This window comes from Heloderma suspectum, chromosome 7 (genome assembly GCF_057233095.1).
Source record: "Heloderma suspectum isolate Gila_16-S chromosome 7, 16-S_ref, whole genome shotgun sequence".
In the NCBI taxonomy this organism is placed as follows: Eukaryota; Metazoa; Chordata; class Lepidosauria; order Squamata; family Helodermatidae; genus Heloderma; species Heloderma suspectum.
The window spans coordinates 104,640,989-104,658,642 of NC_139464.1; the positions used below are offsets into that span (position 1 = coordinate 104,640,989).

Consider the following 17,654-nt stretch of genomic DNA (forward strand, 5'->3'; position numbering starts at 1 on the left):
GTGGAACCTCTATGCTGTATTGATCATATAATTTTTAAAATTTTCATAGACCCTCCTCTACGAACAGCATCAGTAACACGAGTTCTTCAAACCACAGTGGGTATGCACAGGAACTGCCTCTACCATCCATGGGAGGAGATTTGCCTAGTAGATTATCCAGTGATGAGGGGGAAGTGGATGGATCTGAAGAATCTGAAAAATTAGACTGCCACTATTCTGGGCACCATCCCCGGCCTCTTGGGGTATGTCTCCTTATCTCTAGTAATCCTGTTTATTGCCGACATTTGTGAGTGGCCATATACCCTTATCAAAGAAAGATCTTGTCACTAAAAATGTGAGCATTATATAAAGGAACATCTCAATAAAAAGATGAAAAGGGAAGAGATAAGGAAACAGATGAACATAATGAGCTTTGGGACATGTATGACAATTTCAGATTTGTACTCCTTAGCAGAAATAAGATATTTAGGGCACAATCCTATGCATGTTTAGACAGAAAGAAGTCCTACAACCCCCAGCATTCCCTAGCCAGCTGGCTAGGGAATGCTGGTAGTTGTAGGACTTTTTTCTGTCTAAACATGCATAGGATTGCACCCTTAATAGCATAATTTTAGCACATATTAGAAGTGATGTTATAATAACTAGTTTTCAACATTCTGTCTTCCACAGCATCAGATTCGAGACATAAGCCTGGTCTACACATGCAGCAGGATGAGGTGGTAGAATGGGTTGTGCCACTTTTGAATACAACACCACATAAAATATTAGGGAAAGAACTCTAGCCCACTGTACTTTCTGTTGTACTAGTTTTCTACCTCTAGGGTTTTTTTCCACACAGAACATTTAAAAATGTATTTCTTCTCTCCTCTCCTCCCCTCCCCTCCCCTCCCCTCCCTCAGTCAGTAGGTACAGCCCATCCTACCACCTCAGAACTCTACAACTTCACTGCCACCTTATTTTTCTACATGTGAAAACAGAAACCGAGGGGATGGGTTTACATAGATTAAGAGGCAGAACTTTGCAGATAGGAGTGGGTTTGGTTGCCAGTAGCTTCCGTTAAGTTTTATTGGACAAGCTCCAAACTTTTTCTATTGAGAACTCTGAAACTGGTCAGCTGATCTGTAAAGATAATGAAATTCTCTAGAATTGAAGCTGTTATAAGGCTGTAGCATATGGAAATGTAGATATAATTTATAATGTAGTTTGTGACTTTTCCTCCCATGTTGTTGTTTGAATAGTTAGTGATTGCTTGTACACTAGTGGGGTGTGTATACACAGCAAGCAAGAAACCAGAATAATTTTTACACCATCACAAACTTAGGAAAGCGAGGTACAAAACAGAGAAAGCAGAATAGATCAGAGCACCTCAAAAACGAATCCAATTCTGGAATAAAGGGAGAAGTCCAAAGCAATTTACTACTGCAGTTATTTTCACTTGGCTCAAAATAGATAGCTGTCCACCATTACTTTAGCACTTTTAAATTCCTATAATTTGCTTATTTATTTGCAGTATTTTTATCCCACTCTTCAGCCAAAAGGGCTCTCACTGCATTGGTCAGCAGCATTCTTTTTAGATTATATGGACAAATTAACTTGATATTTACAAGACCGCTTTGCCTTATTTTTCAGTTTTGTTCATTTGGAAGTCATTTGATGGGAAGAGGGTACTACGTATTTGATAGAAGATGGGATCGTTTTCGACTAGCACTAAATTCCATGGTAGAAAAACACTTAAATTCACAGATGTGGAAGTAAGTAAACAATTTGTGGTTCCTGGGTCTCTCTTATTTCTTTTTCTTTTCTTTTCCTTTTTAATGCTTATAATGCCAGAAAAATTTAACACAGTTGTGTTCAATGAAAAAAACATGTCTGTAGTAGATATTGTAAGTGATGTGAGGGGTGCCAAAGAAATAGCAGTGGCAATACTGGTGAATAATCAAAGCAACTAAGTTACGAAACAAAGTGTTGGTTACCTGCCTTGTTGGGCTTTTTCTTGGATGCAAGGTAAAAGTGGTAAATCCTAGGATTTTCCAGGGGGGAGCAGCTGTATGAATCTGTTGCAGCAAAAAATGAAAAAGAAAGGAATGCTTCCCAACAAGGCTTGGGAAGCCTTTATGGCACCATCACTCTGCCTTGTTTACAGAGGCTCAGAACATCATCATCTTGTACTCCTGACCCTCCTGTTTTCTCTTACTTCTTCTGCCATCTTTTTCCTTAGCACAGAAAATGTGTTAAGGAGAAAAAGACAGAACTGCTGTACAACGCCTTCTAATGAGTAGTGCTAGGATTCTGCCGTCTGGGAGGAGCCGAAGAGTCTTGTAGCACTATAAATCTAACCAGATTATTATGGCATGACCTTTCATGAGCTATAGCCCACTTCATCAGCTACTTGAAGTGTTACCCTGCGTTTATCACCTTTGTCTGTAGATTAGACATGGACAGAACTTTGCCCTTAAATACATGAACAAACTTGAAGAAATAATTGTACCTGTGCAATGAGGTATGCTTACATGTTGCAAAGGCACCACTGTGGATGGAGGGGGAAAAGTTACTCATTTTGCATTTTAATGCGAACTTACCTAATTTTGCACTTTTGAGCCAATGCACAAACTGAAACTTCGTTATCCTTTGAAATTTGCACTTCGCATTTTGTGATGCTGTTCTTCAATCTCAGAATGTGTATGTTAGGAGAATGTGTGCAAAATATTGCTGAAAATAATTACAAAAATGCTTTATATTAGGGGAAATTGCTGGTAAAATATGCAAATATGTTTTCGTGCAAACTTTAAAAAAAAAATCAAACCAGAAATAGATTAACCAAATTTGAGATTAGAAAAATGAGAAATGGAGAGAAATCAAAATTGACAGATAGTGGTGTCAGACACCATTACTAGGATGAATAAGCCCCAAATCTTGGAATCTGCACCTCTATGGTCACACACCCTGCACCACTGTGCATTTTTTTAAAGTATTGCGTACATCTGAAGACCTAAATTAAACAGAAGTAACCAGGGATTAAGTTCTAGGGCTGAGAAATTAAAAAAAATAATGAGTCAGTGGGTCTGGAAGGCATACACCCAACAGTTCTTAAGGGCGCGGTCCTATCGGGATAGGCGGCTGCCTCCGAACTTAAAGGCAACCACCTATCCAGTGCATGGCAGGAGGAGCGTGGAGAGGATCCTCTCCTCCACACTCCAGCTGCTCTGCATTCACAGCTAGACGGCTGATTTCAGCTGTCTAGCCACGGGACGTCAGAGTGCAGGGTGAGGAGGCCGGACAACGCATAGGAAGCATTGTACCGGCACTTCTGCACTCCCCACCCTTGGGAACGCCCTGTTTTGCCCCACTCTGAGCTGCTCTTACGAGCCCAGAGACGATCCACGCCGCCTACGAGGCGGCAGGGGAGGGGGAGGCGGTTCTCTGGAAACCGACCAGTCCTGTGGCCCTTTCGCTGCTGTCTAGCGGCTGTAGGATTGCATGCTTAAATATGAAATTTTTGGCCTTCTAACAAAAAAATATGCAATACAAGCTAAAATCAGCCTTTTACCAGAGGACTGGAAAGTAGCTAGCATAACCAGTTTGTTTTTAAGGCAGCCAGTGTGGAGCCAGGAAGTTATAGGCCTGTTAAGTCTAAAATCCATCACAGGTAAATTAGTAAATAGGATTAATAAGCTAGAATTACTAAACAAGAATAACAAGATGTATTGATGACCGCCAGCTTGGATGGCTTTCAAAGGGGATTAGATAAATTCATGGAGGATTGCGCTATCAGTGGCTAGTGCATATGATGTCTATATCCTGGCTCCACTATTAAAAGCACTATGCTTTTAATACCAGTTGCTGTGGAACACGAGCAGAAGACTACTGTAATTGTACTTATGTCCTGCTTGTGGGCTTCCCATAGGCATTTGGTTGGCCACTGTGTGAACAGAATTCTGGACTAGATAGGCCTTTGCTCTGATTCAACAGGGCTCTTCTTAGATTCTTGTGTCAATTGCAATGGTTTCTGCAAAGGAAAGTCCCTCCATGTCAATCTTTTAGAATTGTTTGAGAGTATCAGCTAACATGTAGATGGGGTAGGTAATTGGTAAGACATGTTATACATAGATGTCCAAACACCTTTTGACAGAATTCCTCATCAGAGTCCCCTGAGTAAATCTAGCAGTTATGATATAACAGGATGGGTCCTCTTATGGATTGTAACAGGTTAAAGAACAGGAAATAGAGGGTAAGGAGTGAACTATATTAGGATTCGTACTATTTAACTTACTCATCAGTGATTTGGAGTTAAGGGTGAGCAGTAAAATGGCCAAGTTTGTGGATGACACCACAACTGCTCAGTGAAAACCTGAGCAGATTGTGAAGAGCTTCAAAGGGATCTCTTTCCAGACTGGGTGGGTGTACAATAAAATGGCAAATGAAGCTTGGCCTACGTAAGCGTAAAATATTGCACATTGAGGCAAATATCTCAACCTCACGTATACACTGATAGGAACTAATCGGGGGGCCCTGGTGGATCACTCAATGGAAACATGGTCAGTGTGCAGCAGTGAAAAAAGGAAATTACCTGTTGAGGATTATTAGGAAAGGGATTAGTCCAGCTTCTAAATTTTCATAATAAAATGTTAACTTTGCCATACTCATGTTTGCTCTGGAAAGTTTATGGTTCTCCCTTAAATTCTCAAAGGACAGCAACTGCATTACATACACTTGCTAGAAGTCTTGATTGTCAACTGTCTAAGATCCAACCAATGGCCCAATTCTCAGTTAAGGCTTTTCGTGTTTGAAAAAGACTTTTGATTGATAGGTCTAAAGTTCATTCTTCTAGATTTTCTAGATTGTATCCATCAGATCATCAGAAAGCCAGCTTCACATAGGAATGCTTTCACATAATTGAGATTTAATGCTGTGCCCTCTACTTTCTTAGAGGGCACATATAAGAAATTGCCTTTGGAGCAGCATTCTTGTGTGTTCTCTAAAACTGTTACCGAGAATATTATCCATTGTTACCCGGTGTCCTCTTTTTAAGGATCCACGTGAAAATTATTTGTCTTTTTCTTACACTAAAGGTGCAATCCTATGCATTTTTAGACAGGAAAAAAGTCCTACAACTCCTAGCATTCCCTAGCCAGCATGGTTATCTGAGGAATGCTGGGAGTTGTGGGACTGTTTTCTGTCTAAACATGAATAGAATTGCACCCTTAGTGAATTTGTATGTTTTCTGTTGTTTAATAATGGAAATTGTTACCTTGCTTGATTCCTTATTGCACTGGTAGCCAGGAAATTGAGAGCTACATTTGTTGCTCAACTCTGAATGTTCCTTCTGTTTTTTTTGTGGCTCATAGCTAAATAATACAATTATTACTACTACTAGGAAAGGGATTGAAAATAAAAGCAAGTATAAATTGGTGGTGGAGTAACATTTGGAAAGCTGTAGCTTACCCTATCTCAAGAAGAATATTGTAGAGATAACAAAAGGTGCAGGAAAGAGCAACCAAAATGATCAAGGTGTTTGGAGGTCTTTCCCTGCACAAGGAAAGGCTAGAGGGTTTGGGTTTTTTAAATTAGGAAAACAACTAAGAGACAACATAATTTTATACAATTATGAATAGTGTGGAGAAAATGGATAGAGAGTAGTTTTACTCAGTCTTTTTTAACAGTAGAGCCCAGGGTCACTCAAAGAATTTGTTTGGCTTGGCAGGAGATTCAGGACAGACAAAAGTACTTCACAGTAAATTAAATTAAATAGTTTACAATAAATAATAACTTAACTTACAGGATTTATTGTCATAAGGTGTGGTGATGGCCACTGGCCAAGATGGCTTTAAAGAGGATCAGATATATTCAGGAGGAATAAATCCATCTAAGGCTACTTAGTCATGATAGCTAAATTGAACCTCCATGTTCCGGTCTCCAGAGGTGTTGTATACCTCTGACTGCCAGATACTGGGGACCAAAAATGCAGCAAGGCTGTTCCCCTCATGCCCTGCTTGTGAGCTATCTAGAAGCATCAGCCTAATCATTGTTGGAAATGCGATGCTGGGCCCATGACCTGATCAGGCAGATCTCTTACTATGATCAGGTGTTCCTAGGGTGAAGAAAGGAGAAGAAATAGTCAAGCTTCTTTCCTTTCAAATCAGTGCAAGGGAATCTGTAGAGGCAGTTCTACTTTATTTATTTAATTTCTATACCGCCCAATAGCCAAAGCACTCTGGGCGGTTCACAAAAATTAAAACCAAACAGCACACAATAAAACAATTTAAAATATATAGAACATTAAAACCACTAAAGCTGTAGGCTGTAAAAATTCTTGCCTACCCTTGTACTGAAAGCTGCCAGTGAGCCAGGTGGGCTGGGCTGTGAAAAATGTAACAAATTCTGTGTAGTTCTGAAGATTGGGATTCTGATTACCATTTGTAATCTATGTGCTATCCTCACTTCAGATTAGTTTAGGATTATGGCACACGTGTCATTTCCTGAATAAACGTGGCCCACTGGCTCATTGAAGTACCACAACACGTATCGCTGGTAATGCTCTTAGCGCAGGTACAATATCCATGTTAGTTAGAATCTTAGAGACCACACTTCTTATGATCTTCTGTCGTGTGTTTTTACTTCAGATACTGATTGTCCATTAATACGTAATACTGACATAGACGTATGAGATCCTTCAGAATAGTTGAAGACACTTAGGGTGAAATCCTACGCAAGTTTAGACAGAAAAAGACCTAGAATTCTCAGCATTCCCCAGCCAGCATTGCAGGCTGGAGCATGCTGGGAGTTGTAGGTCTTTTTTTCTGTCTAAACATACATAGGATTGTACCTTTAGATTACAATAGATTGTCTGATGAGCTGCAGTAACTTGCATAGTAGATAGAGGGACGGCTGGGAGTGGATATGGGAGGCAGACCCAGACCTTATGCTCCCTGTATGTGCAGTCAGGTTGGCAGGGGGATGGGGAAACTGTGACACTGAGTCCTGTGGCTTTTCTCCACAAAGAGATGCTGCAACCACAGTTGACTGGTTCAGGCCAAATATGTGGATATGACCAACACAACTGAGTCCTTATTTCTCTTTGATTACCTGCATTTGACTGAGATTCTCAGAGTTTAGGGCCACACCTGGTTTAATCTTAATTGGTACGTAGAAAATGATGGGGGGGGGTCCACACAAGAGGGGATAGACTGGGGTGTACATGTGATCCAATGGCCTGTTCCCTAAACTCAGGTATCAGTGTTAAGTGTGAGTAGGCCCAGTATTACAGTTGTAAGAATCTGGAAATAAATAAAAAACTTCATAAATGTCATTAATTGGAACTGGAAAATTAAAATATTGTGGAATTATTTTGGTTTGTTTCATTGCTCAGGCTTTGTAAGAAAGCTCTTCCTTCCTGCATTTCTTTTGTCGAGAGTTACCTCTATGTCAGAAATGAAATGTCTGAACCTCAGCGTGTGTTTCTTTCCTTTTCACATTTTAGGAAAATCCCTCCTGCGGTTGATAGCCCTATGCCCTCCCCAGCAGCACATATCGCCACCCCCTTTCCAGCATCGGTTTTGCAGCCTTTCAGCAGTCCCAGTGCCGCGTATATTCCTTCAGCACCAGTCAGCTCAAGAATCCCTTCTTCCTACATAATGACTTCACCCATGTTATCAAATGCAACTTTTGTCACTACTTCGGATACAAATTCCATTATGTCCCACACCACATCTTTCCCTCATGTGGCTGCCAGCCTGAGCATAATAGATTCAACGTTTAAGACACCATCGGCCATGTCACCAGTGCCAGCAGTCGTCCCTTCCCCATCCCACAAGCCACCCAAAACGAAAGCCAGCAAATCCTCAAAAGTCAGAGATCTATCATGCCGCAGTGATGAGTCGTCTAGTAACAAAAAGAAAAAGCCACCATCTTCTTCCTCATTATCTTTGCAGACTTCCTCTTCCTCTTCATTTTCAGGGTCTCACAAAAAGAACTGCGTCTTGAACCCCAGTTCAACACTGAACTCTTATCAGGCTACATCTTCCTATAACAGTATATCTGTGCACAATGCAAACAATGGAACAACCCCACACAGTGCCAAATCGGAGCCCTCAGGACGGACTTCATTATCAAGTAGCTCAGTGGACTCAGTGAAACATATGAGCATTGTAGTAAGCAGTATTGACTCTTCTAGTTTGTCTGTACCCTCCCTTGTCCACCATTCAGGGGACCACTCCTTAGCAGCACACAATGCAGTGTCTTCTCTACCCCTTTGTTTTGACAAATCAGAAGGGAAAAAACGTAAAAACTCTAGTTCTAGTAGCAAAGCCTGTAAAATCACTAAAATGCCTGGTATGAATAGTGTTCATAAAAAGAGCACTGCCAACCTTATTTCAACGGTGCCAGATACTCCAAACAGCTCCATCTCTCGGCAGGTAAGAGATTCTTCTGTTTCCTTTTATGAGTCGGTCAGGTCTTGCTATCAGTGAGATGGTTGGGGCAATGCAGATGTGTTAGGATGCATGCAGATATACTAGGGTGGAAGCACTGTAGACGTGCACTATCCACATCCACTATCTATTATCAGATATAACGCGTCGCTTCAAGAAACCTTGGCTTGTTGGCACATGAATGAACGACGAGCTTGAGCATGCCCGTCTCCTCTCATACTCCTGGCTGCAGAGGAGACTTCCCAGTTTTTTAAACCACAGTTTCATGCAATGTCTGATCTGATTTATTTATAATATAAAGGTTATATAATCAACTGTGGGTCATGGATATTTCACAGGATTGTTTGATGTGTGCATGGTGTTTTTGTTGTATTTTTATTCTGTAGTTTTAATCTATTATATTTTATATTGTATTTTCTGTTGTATTTTTTGTGGTTTTAATTTTGTGAACTGCCCAGAGTTCCTGCTGATATTTATTGGGCAGTATAAAAATGAAACAAATATATTGTTGAAAGCAGAGTAACCTTTTCCAGAATGCTTCTAAATGAGAATAGACTTCTTGTCCATATATATTCTAATTGATAAGAAGTTAAATGAAACAAATATTCTGGTTAGTAGGAGATATTGCGAGTAAATTATAAGGTGTCTCATGACATATTTCTGAATGGTTTTGACATCCTCCCTCTCTGGATACCATTTGTGTTTTGTAGATTGGAAAAAACAGCAGTGTAGCTTTGTCTCAATCGAGTGCTTCAAGTACATCAAATCCAGTGCACAACAAACAAGTGAGTTGTAGTTTTTTAAAATTATTCTTAAGTGGTTATGTAACAATTTTGACAATTGATGGTTTAATGTTACTCTATTGAATAAGACTAGTTAGGTAAATCTCTTACTGCACATTAAAATATGCCCCTTAACTAATTGGTTAATCAACTAATAACCCTCAAAACCACGATGCACAGATCTACTAGCTCCTGCCTGCTTGCATGTTCATGAAAAAGGCACTTAGGGCTCAATCCTATGCATGTTTAGACAGAAAAAAGTCCTACAAGTCCCAGCGTTCCCTAGCCATCTGAGCAGCCTTGAATACCTAGTATATTTCCAGCTTTTTGGATAAAATATTTCTTGCAACAATTAAAGTATTGCCTAAATAATGGCTTTCACAATACTAATTTACTTAACGCATCATGGGGATCAAATGAAAATACACCATCTAGTATCTTTAATGGTCAGTTTTTTATTTATTTATTTATTTATTATTAAATTTATTAAGCGCCCATCTGGCTGGTCACCCAGCCACTCTGGGCGATGTACAACATACAATAAAAACAGTTTAAAACAATAAAATTCTACAATAAAAACATTTTCTAAAATACCCTAACCCACCCCAAATGCCTGCCTGAACAACAGCGTTTTTAATGCACGACGGAAGCTCATTAAAGAGGGGCCATGACGGAGTTCCCTAGGGAGGGAGTTCCACAGAGTGGGGACCACCACAGAAAAGGCCCTCTCCCTCGTCCCCACCAGTCTAGCTGTCCGGGCTGATGGGACAGAGAGAAGGCCATCCGAGGCTGATCTTGTTAAGCGGCCTGTCTGGTGCTGCTGGAGGCGCTCCTTAAGATAGGCTGGGCCGGAACCATATAGGGTTTTAAAGGTCAAAACCAACACCTTGAATTTGGCCCGGAAAACAACTGGTAACCAGTGCAACTCCTTCAGCACTGGAGTGATGTGATCTCGCCGGCGGCTGCCTTTAATAAGGCGAGCCGCCGCATTCTGTACCAGCTGCAGTTTCCGAACTGTCTTCAAGGGTAACCCCACGTAGAGCGCATTACAGTAGTCTAAACGAGAGACCAGGGCATGTACTACCGATGGGAGCAGATGGTCGGGAAGGAAGGGGCGCAGCCGCCGTATCAGATGGAGTTGATACAGCGCTGTCCAGCTCACAGCTGATACCTGAGCCTCCATGGACAGCTGGGAGTCCAAAATGACCCCCAGGCTGCGGACCTGGTCTTTCAAGGGTAGCCGTACCCCATTCAACACCAGGTCAACATCCCCCAGCCTCCTCTTGTCTCCCACCAAAAGTACCTCGGACTTGTCAGGGTTCAGCTTCAGCCTATTCCTCCCCATCCAGCCACTCACCGTCTCCATTTGGACAGGGATTCTACGGCCAACCTTGGTGAAGATTTAAACGAAAGGTAGAGCTGCATGTCATCCGCATATTGATGACAATGCACCCCAAACCTCCTGATGATAGCCCCCAGCGGCTTCACATAGATGTTAAATAGCATCGGGGAGAGGATGGAACCCTGTGGCATCCCACAAGTGGCCACGGGTCCGAAACCTCCTCTCCCAGTGCTACCCTCTGGTACCTGCTGGAGAGGAAGGACCGGAACCACCGCAATACGGTGTCCCTAGTGCCCAACCCCTCCAGGTGGTCCAGGAGGATACCGTGGTCAATGGTATCGAAAGCTGCTGAGAGGTCGAGGACGACAAGGAAGGAGCATTCACCCCTATCCAGAGCCCTCCTCATATCATCTACCAAGGCCGTTTCTGTCCCATGCCCAGGCCTGAAGCCTGACTGAAATGGGTCTAGATAATCAGTTTCTTCCAAGTGTGCCTTCAACTGCACCGCCACCACCCGCTCAATCACCTTGCCCAAAAATGGCAGATTTGAGACTGGGCGAAAGTTGTTCAAAACTTGAGGATCCAAGGAGGGCTTCTTTAAGAGCGGTCTTATCACTGCCTCCTTGAGGGCTGATGGCATCACTCCCTCCTCAAGGGAGGCGTTCACCACCGCCTTGATCCCCTCACCCAGTCTCTCTCTGCAGCTCATAATGAGCCAAGATGGGCAAGGATCAAGTAAGCAGGTGGTCGGCCGTACCGATGAAAGCACCTTGTCCACTTCATCAGGAGGAAGAAGCTGGAACCGATCCCACAAAACCAGTTTGCCACAGGCCACCTCTTGCTCACTAACTGTATCCACAGCGTGCAGAGTAACACACCTAATCTGATCAATTTTATCTGCAAAGTGCCTTGCCAAGGCCTCACAGGAGGCCTTAGAATGCTCCAGTGGTTCCGGAGCCACAGGACCGACCAGGTTCCGGACCACTTGGAACAGCCTCCTGGGACAGCACTCTGCAGACGCGATGGAGGCAGCATAATATTCCTTTTTTGCTGCCTTCACCGCCACGTGAGAGGCTGAAGATACAGCTCTAGCCCGTGTCTGATCGTCTTTGGAGCGAGACTTCCACCACCGGCGCTCTAGCCGTCTCACCTCCTGTTTCAGAGCTCGTAACCGCGGATTGAACCATGGTGCAGTCCGAGCCCTGTTCAGGGGGAGAGGGCGTTTCGGAGCCACCTGATCTAATGCCCCAGTGATTGCGGCATTCCAGCCACCTACCAGGGTCTCGACCGAGTGGCCGTTGGCATGCCCCAGAGAATCCCCAAGCACGTTCAGGAATCCATTTGGATCCATAAGATGCCTGGGGCGGACCATTTTAATGGGTCCTCCACCCCTGCGGAGGGGTTGTGGAACCGAGAAGTCCAACGTCACCAGATAGTGATCTGAACATAACAAGGGGGTGGTGGATATTCCCCCGACTTCCAGATCACTCCCCACTTCTCCAGAAACAAACACAAGGTCTAGTGCATGACCGGCTACATGGGTGGGCCCAGTTAAAATATGGTGCAGCTCCCAGGAGGCCATGGTCTCCATGAAGTCCCGAGGTGCTCCTGTGAGGATGGCCTCCGAATGTACGTTGAAGTCCCCCAACACCAGTAAGTTAGGGGACTGTACACGCACATCAGAGACCACCTCAAGCACCTCGGCCAGGGAGTCAGTCGTGCAGCAGGGTGGACGGTACACGAGCAGAATCCCCAGACTGCCCTTCGGGCCCAACCTCCAGTACATGCACTCAGCAACCTTGGTCTCCCAGAGAGGGTGTCTGGTGAAGACCAAGGACTCTCGGTAGATAACAGCCACTCCCCCTCCCCGATCCCCAGCCCTCGGCTGCTGTGCATACGAAAATCCAGCTGGACACATGGCTGCAAGGGTTGGAGCAGCAGCCTCGGCCAGCCAGGTCTCCGTAATACATGCCAGGTCTGCACCCTCATCCAGGATCATGTCATGGATGAGGGAGGTTTTCTGGGTAACAGACCTGGCATTGCAGAGCAGCAAACGAAGGCCAGAAGATGGGGTCACGCCTCCCCCAGCTATCCTTTGGCTCTGGACAGGCCCGGAGCAGGGGACAGATACTACACATCTCTCCCTTGTTCCCCTTACCTGGCATGGCCTGCCCCTAGCGTTCCGCCAGCGCCTGCCGCCCAGCCTCGGTATCTTCTGGCCCCCAACACTCCCCCCACTGCCTCCATCAGGTGGACACACGCCCCCTCGCTCCCGCCTATCAGGCAGGCTACCCACCCCTAAAACCACAACAAAATCCCCCAGGAAAAACACACACACACACAATAATTAAAAATCCCCTTAAAAATAATGCCTGGCCGGAGTCCACAGGCCAGGTGGTGGTGGTGGTGGTAACAGCCGCCGCCGCAGGCCCAGCAGCAGCAGGCACGCCTCTTCCCTGGTGATGGTGGTGGCCTCTCCTGCAGGCCCTGGCTCTCCCAGGCCACCTCAGCCAGCCAGCTTATGTAGCCCCTCCAGGGAGGGCAGGTGGAGCAGCACAGCTGGCTTGGTACCTGGGGGCCTGGTCCTGCAGGGACTGGCGGTCTGCCAGGCAGAAGTCTCCAGGGAAGGCCTGGTGGTGGTGGCGGCGGCAGCAGCAGGCCCAGCAGCAGCAGGCCCGCCTCTTCCCCGGTGGTGGTGGTGGCCTCTCCTGCAGGCCCTGGCTCTCAGTTGAAATATACACTCTAGTATCTTTAAAATTCTCAATTTATCTCAGACTTGTGTGGTCTAATTTGTTTAACCATACATGCAGAAATTCTGCCTCAACTTGACAGAAACTCTAGCAGCTGTCATAAGTGTTAGGATAACTTCCATCCCAATTTGTCTGGTGTCAGATGCCAGTGGGAAAGCATTTTGTAAACCTTTCCGTACCATTAACACATACAACACATGATGGGCCATGTTTACAGAGATGCCCATTGTTCAAAAGTTATATTTTGGTTTAACCCCTTTTCCTATTTGTCTTTTAAAATCATAGATTTTTTAAAAGTGTATATATCTTAGATCATTTTTTCTATGTGCAGTACAAATTAAAATGATCTCCTGGAAATTAAGGTGTGTTGCCCATCCATGTAGGTAGCATCTAGCTTTTGTCAAAGACTAATTTCTGCCAGGCCCAATGCAGTACTTTAAATCTCAGTCTGGGGATACAGTTATAAGAAGTCCCACTGAACTTGGTTGCATTTGCTTCCAAACAAACACGTTTAGGACTGGGCCATAGGAGTGTTACATTGCCAGATAAAATGTCTTAACAAAGGCTGGATATTTGAATGTGGGTGCTGGTTATTTATAGTCAGGCTCTTAATGCAACTTTGTATGCTAGTTGAGACTGTTGTGCCTGAGGGCAGCTGTAGCTACATGTCCTGGCTACTACTGAATACAAAAGCAACACGTGTGTGAACTCTTCCTTCTGTGGTTTCCTCTAAGAATAGACCGTATCTCATAGATGATGTGTTTTGTGGGGTTTAATGTAATTGGAACTCACTTAAAAACATTTATATCTCAAAGTGATTAATAAGTTCATTATATATATATAATGTTTATCTAAATTGCAGCACCAAATGCTTAACTGATTTGCAATGCAAACGAACAAGAGCACGTACTGGGATTTTTCTCATTGTTTTGAAATGGACTTTATTTAATTTTGTACATTTATTTTAATGCTAGACTTTATTTAATGTTAATTTAATTTTATACTTTCTCTTTCAGAAGACAGTAAACCGGACTGGCAGGATAAGGACTCTTCCATAACAAGGAAAAGCAACCAGCCTATAATCTCTAGGTCTTAGCAGCCCTACTCCAGAGTTTCTCGTTTTACTTGCTGTGTCCTGCAGATAGATTTAACTTAATTTTTTGGCATTTTTACTTTTAATTTATATAAAACTGTAATAGTGATTTATGTTCCTTTCTAACATACTTTGGCCTCCAATCTGTGCAATCTGGTTTGATTTGGATTAATGCCTTTTAATGCAAATATTTGTATTTCCCCCTTTGTTTCTTGCAGCACCGACAGCAGTGGACATTCCAAAATAATGTGATTGTGGTTAAAATATCAACATACCCCTTCATTACTTCAAAATTACAGTAACTTCTGTGTTGATTATTGTCCTATGGATACAAAAAAATTGCCTAGTGCACTTCTCAGCAGTATATATGCTAACAATTGGGGGAATACTGTGCGCCCAGAAGTTTCGCTGACTTTTATCAGTGGTTTCAGTGTGCAACGCCTGTTCATTATAGTGTTCCTAATCCTCTCAATGCATTGAATGGTTTATGCATCGTGCTCTCACAGAAATGAATAAGAGTGCTATATGAAAATTTCTTCATGTGTAGATGGAGGGCCCCAAAGAATCCATAATACTGTTCTCCTTAATGAAACAAATTGTTCTCAAAAAGACAGGAGTTGGGCATACTGAATTTGCATCAGTAGAATTGCACTGACAATGTTTTACAGGAATTACTGAATAATTCTTTTTATAAAAGTAGATTTTGTAATCAGGAAATCAATATTACTAGGGTACTGCAGAATTAGTACAGAGGAGTTAACTTTTATTTCTACAGTGTTAAAGTGCACTTATATGCTGGTTTATTTACATCCTGGGGAAAAGGAGAAAAAATGCAAATAAGGAGATGGTTACTTTTTTCTTTAAAAAAAAAAAAGGCTTAAGGCAGATTTTAAAACTTATAAAATGTTTAACAACTGTAAACAAGGCTAGGCCCTTTGGGGAAAAATTAGACGATATTCTTAAAGTAATTTTATAGTGTTAATTTTGTAATAATTTATGTTTTGCTATATTTGGGAGACAGGAGGAATAGTTTCATGAACAATATGAAACTTAGGGCACAATCCTATGCATGTTTAGACAGAAAAAAGTCCTACAACCCCCAGCATGCCCCAGTCAGCCATGTGGGCTGGAAAATACTGGGAGTTGTAGGATTTTTTTCTATCTAAACCTGCATAGGATTTGCACCTTTAGGAAAGTTTAAGCAATGTTTATATTTTTTCATGTACTTCATGTTTTATTGTACATTTCTTTAGACTGAAAACATGTGTACATATCTTCGTTATTTTTGCACAATTTTTGTCTTCAATTGTAGGAACGGAACTTGTTTTTTTAAAACTAATTTATTTTGTGTTGTATAACACAACTTTCAAATCTCAGTAACAAAACACCCCTCTTATTAGAAAATTGCCATTTTCTTCTTTTAGAGGGGAAAGCAGTGATGGTGAGATTCAGTGGCTGTTTGTGATAATTAAGGCCACTTAGTGACTGAAGGAGCAATTCAGTAGTGTTAAGAATTCCTTAGCTCTCAACATGCATCTGTTATGTAGGAAGTTGGACTGTGGAAAGTGTTCTTTGAATGCTGCTTTATATATGTATACTTTCAGTGGGTTAGGTCTGATTTGGAGCATTTTGGAAACCGAAGTATCAAACAAACCCTTAGTTTTTTGTTGCCCACATTTTTTTAATTGCTATTTAATTTTATACATACTAAAATGTTTGGCCTGAAAAATGAAATGCAGTTTTAAAAATGGATATGAACTGGACCAGCCTATAATGTATTATTAGTGTAGCATTCATTCAATAGTTCTTTTTCTCCCCCTCCCCTCCTCCATTCGCCTGAAGACTTTGTGATTCGTTTCCAGCAATAGAGGCTCAGAAGCTTTGGTTGTTACACATACGCAATGCATAGGCCTGTCAGCCATATTTAAAAAAAAAAAAAAGCAACTTGGATAACTTGTATGCCTTCTTTTGTATCAATGTTAACAATTGTACATAGTGCTGATCAACCTTTGTAGAGAATAGTTTATACAGCATATTCTATTATTGCTGATTCTCAGTGAACTATTGTTTAAAAGAAAAAAAAGAATTTTTTCTATTTACACCTTATATTTTGTTATGCTGTTGACCCATGGCACTTTAACAAAACTCTGTGGGTTTTGCATAGCTGGTCAGTCATGGGGAATATTAACTGTTGCACAGAAATGAATTTGCACCTCCTCTATTGTGCTTTCCTACTACAGATTTTAAATCTTTTTCCAGAAGACTTTTGAAGAAAGCATGTCCAATCATTCTAAAAGAAAATGCCATATGTGTACAGTCAATTTCTTTTCTACAAACCCATATTTTATAACACTAAGTATTTTCATTCTTGGTTCTGCACCTTTTATGTATTAGCAGTATCAGAGAGAACCCATTCCATGCTTGTGATAATTGTAAGTGTCGAAAGTAGGTGTAAATAGTAAACTTTATTGCTTACAGTTTTGAAAAAAGGAATAAACATGTATCTGACTGATACTGCCATGGTTTTAACACCAGGCCTGGAGATATTCTCTAGTGAGCTATTGTATTTCTTTTGTTTTGTTTTTTGGGTTTCGATTTTGGTTTTTGCTTTATTATTATTTTTTGTAACATGGCTTTGTAAATAAAATAATTTATATGTTTGTAAGAAAAATCTGTGCATTTTTATTAGCTTTTCTAAAAAATGGCAAATTTTGTCTGCGCAACACTTTATGCAAGACCTTCTTCAATAGTTATGTTATCCTACTTAGCATTTGTGTTAACTACAACCTTATGAGATTGGAGAATAAAATAATCACTTTAAAATATTATCACTGATCCAGCAAATGGCAATACACATGAATAGGTTTCTATACACATTTTCATTTCTCTCCCCCCGCCATGCAGGAATCTGCTGCTAGATGGAAGGGATCCTCACTTTATAGCATGGTTTGCTCAGGTGGCTTTGGCCCCAATCCAGAGAATCTAGGCCAGGGGAGAATCTAGGCTTCCGCCCACTGCACCCCAAATGTTAAAAAAAAAAACACAACCAAACAAACAAAATGGTGTTCCACAGTGGCCATGGAGCACTAAAACAGACAAAACAATTTTAGCACTACTGAGCACCACCGAATTTTGGCAGCAAGCTGGCATTTTTTTTATTTCACTCCCATTGCACCCCGTTGGTGGGGGGATAGCCCCCAGACCTCCCACAGTTGCCCAACCGTCATCTACGCTCAGGAGCAGGCTGTATATCCACTGCAT

General features: G+C 42.2%; 1 protein-coding gene across 8 annotated transcripts in view; it reads left to right on the forward strand.

The window, feature by feature from the left end:
- ATXN7L1 (ataxin 7 like 1) overlaps nt 1-16,370 on the forward strand; it is a 93,521-nt gene extending 77,151 nt beyond the window's left edge. For all 8 annotated transcript variants that reach the window (XM_084811438.1, XM_084811436.1, XM_084811439.1 and 5 more), the window contains 5 exons: nt 50-242; nt 1,630-1,751; nt 7,478-8,411; nt 9,137-9,211; nt 14,317-16,370. In XM_084811438.1, coding sequence (XP_084667564.1) covers nt 50-242; nt 1,630-1,751; nt 7,478-8,411; nt 9,137-9,211; nt 14,317-14,358 — 1,366 coding nt within the window. In that variant the 3' untranslated portion in view covers nt 14,359-16,370. The remainder of the gene's footprint in view (nt 1-49; nt 243-1,629; nt 1,752-7,477; nt 8,412-9,136; nt 9,212-14,316) is intronic.
- The last annotated feature ends 1,284 nt before the right edge of the window (nt 16,371-17,654 follow it).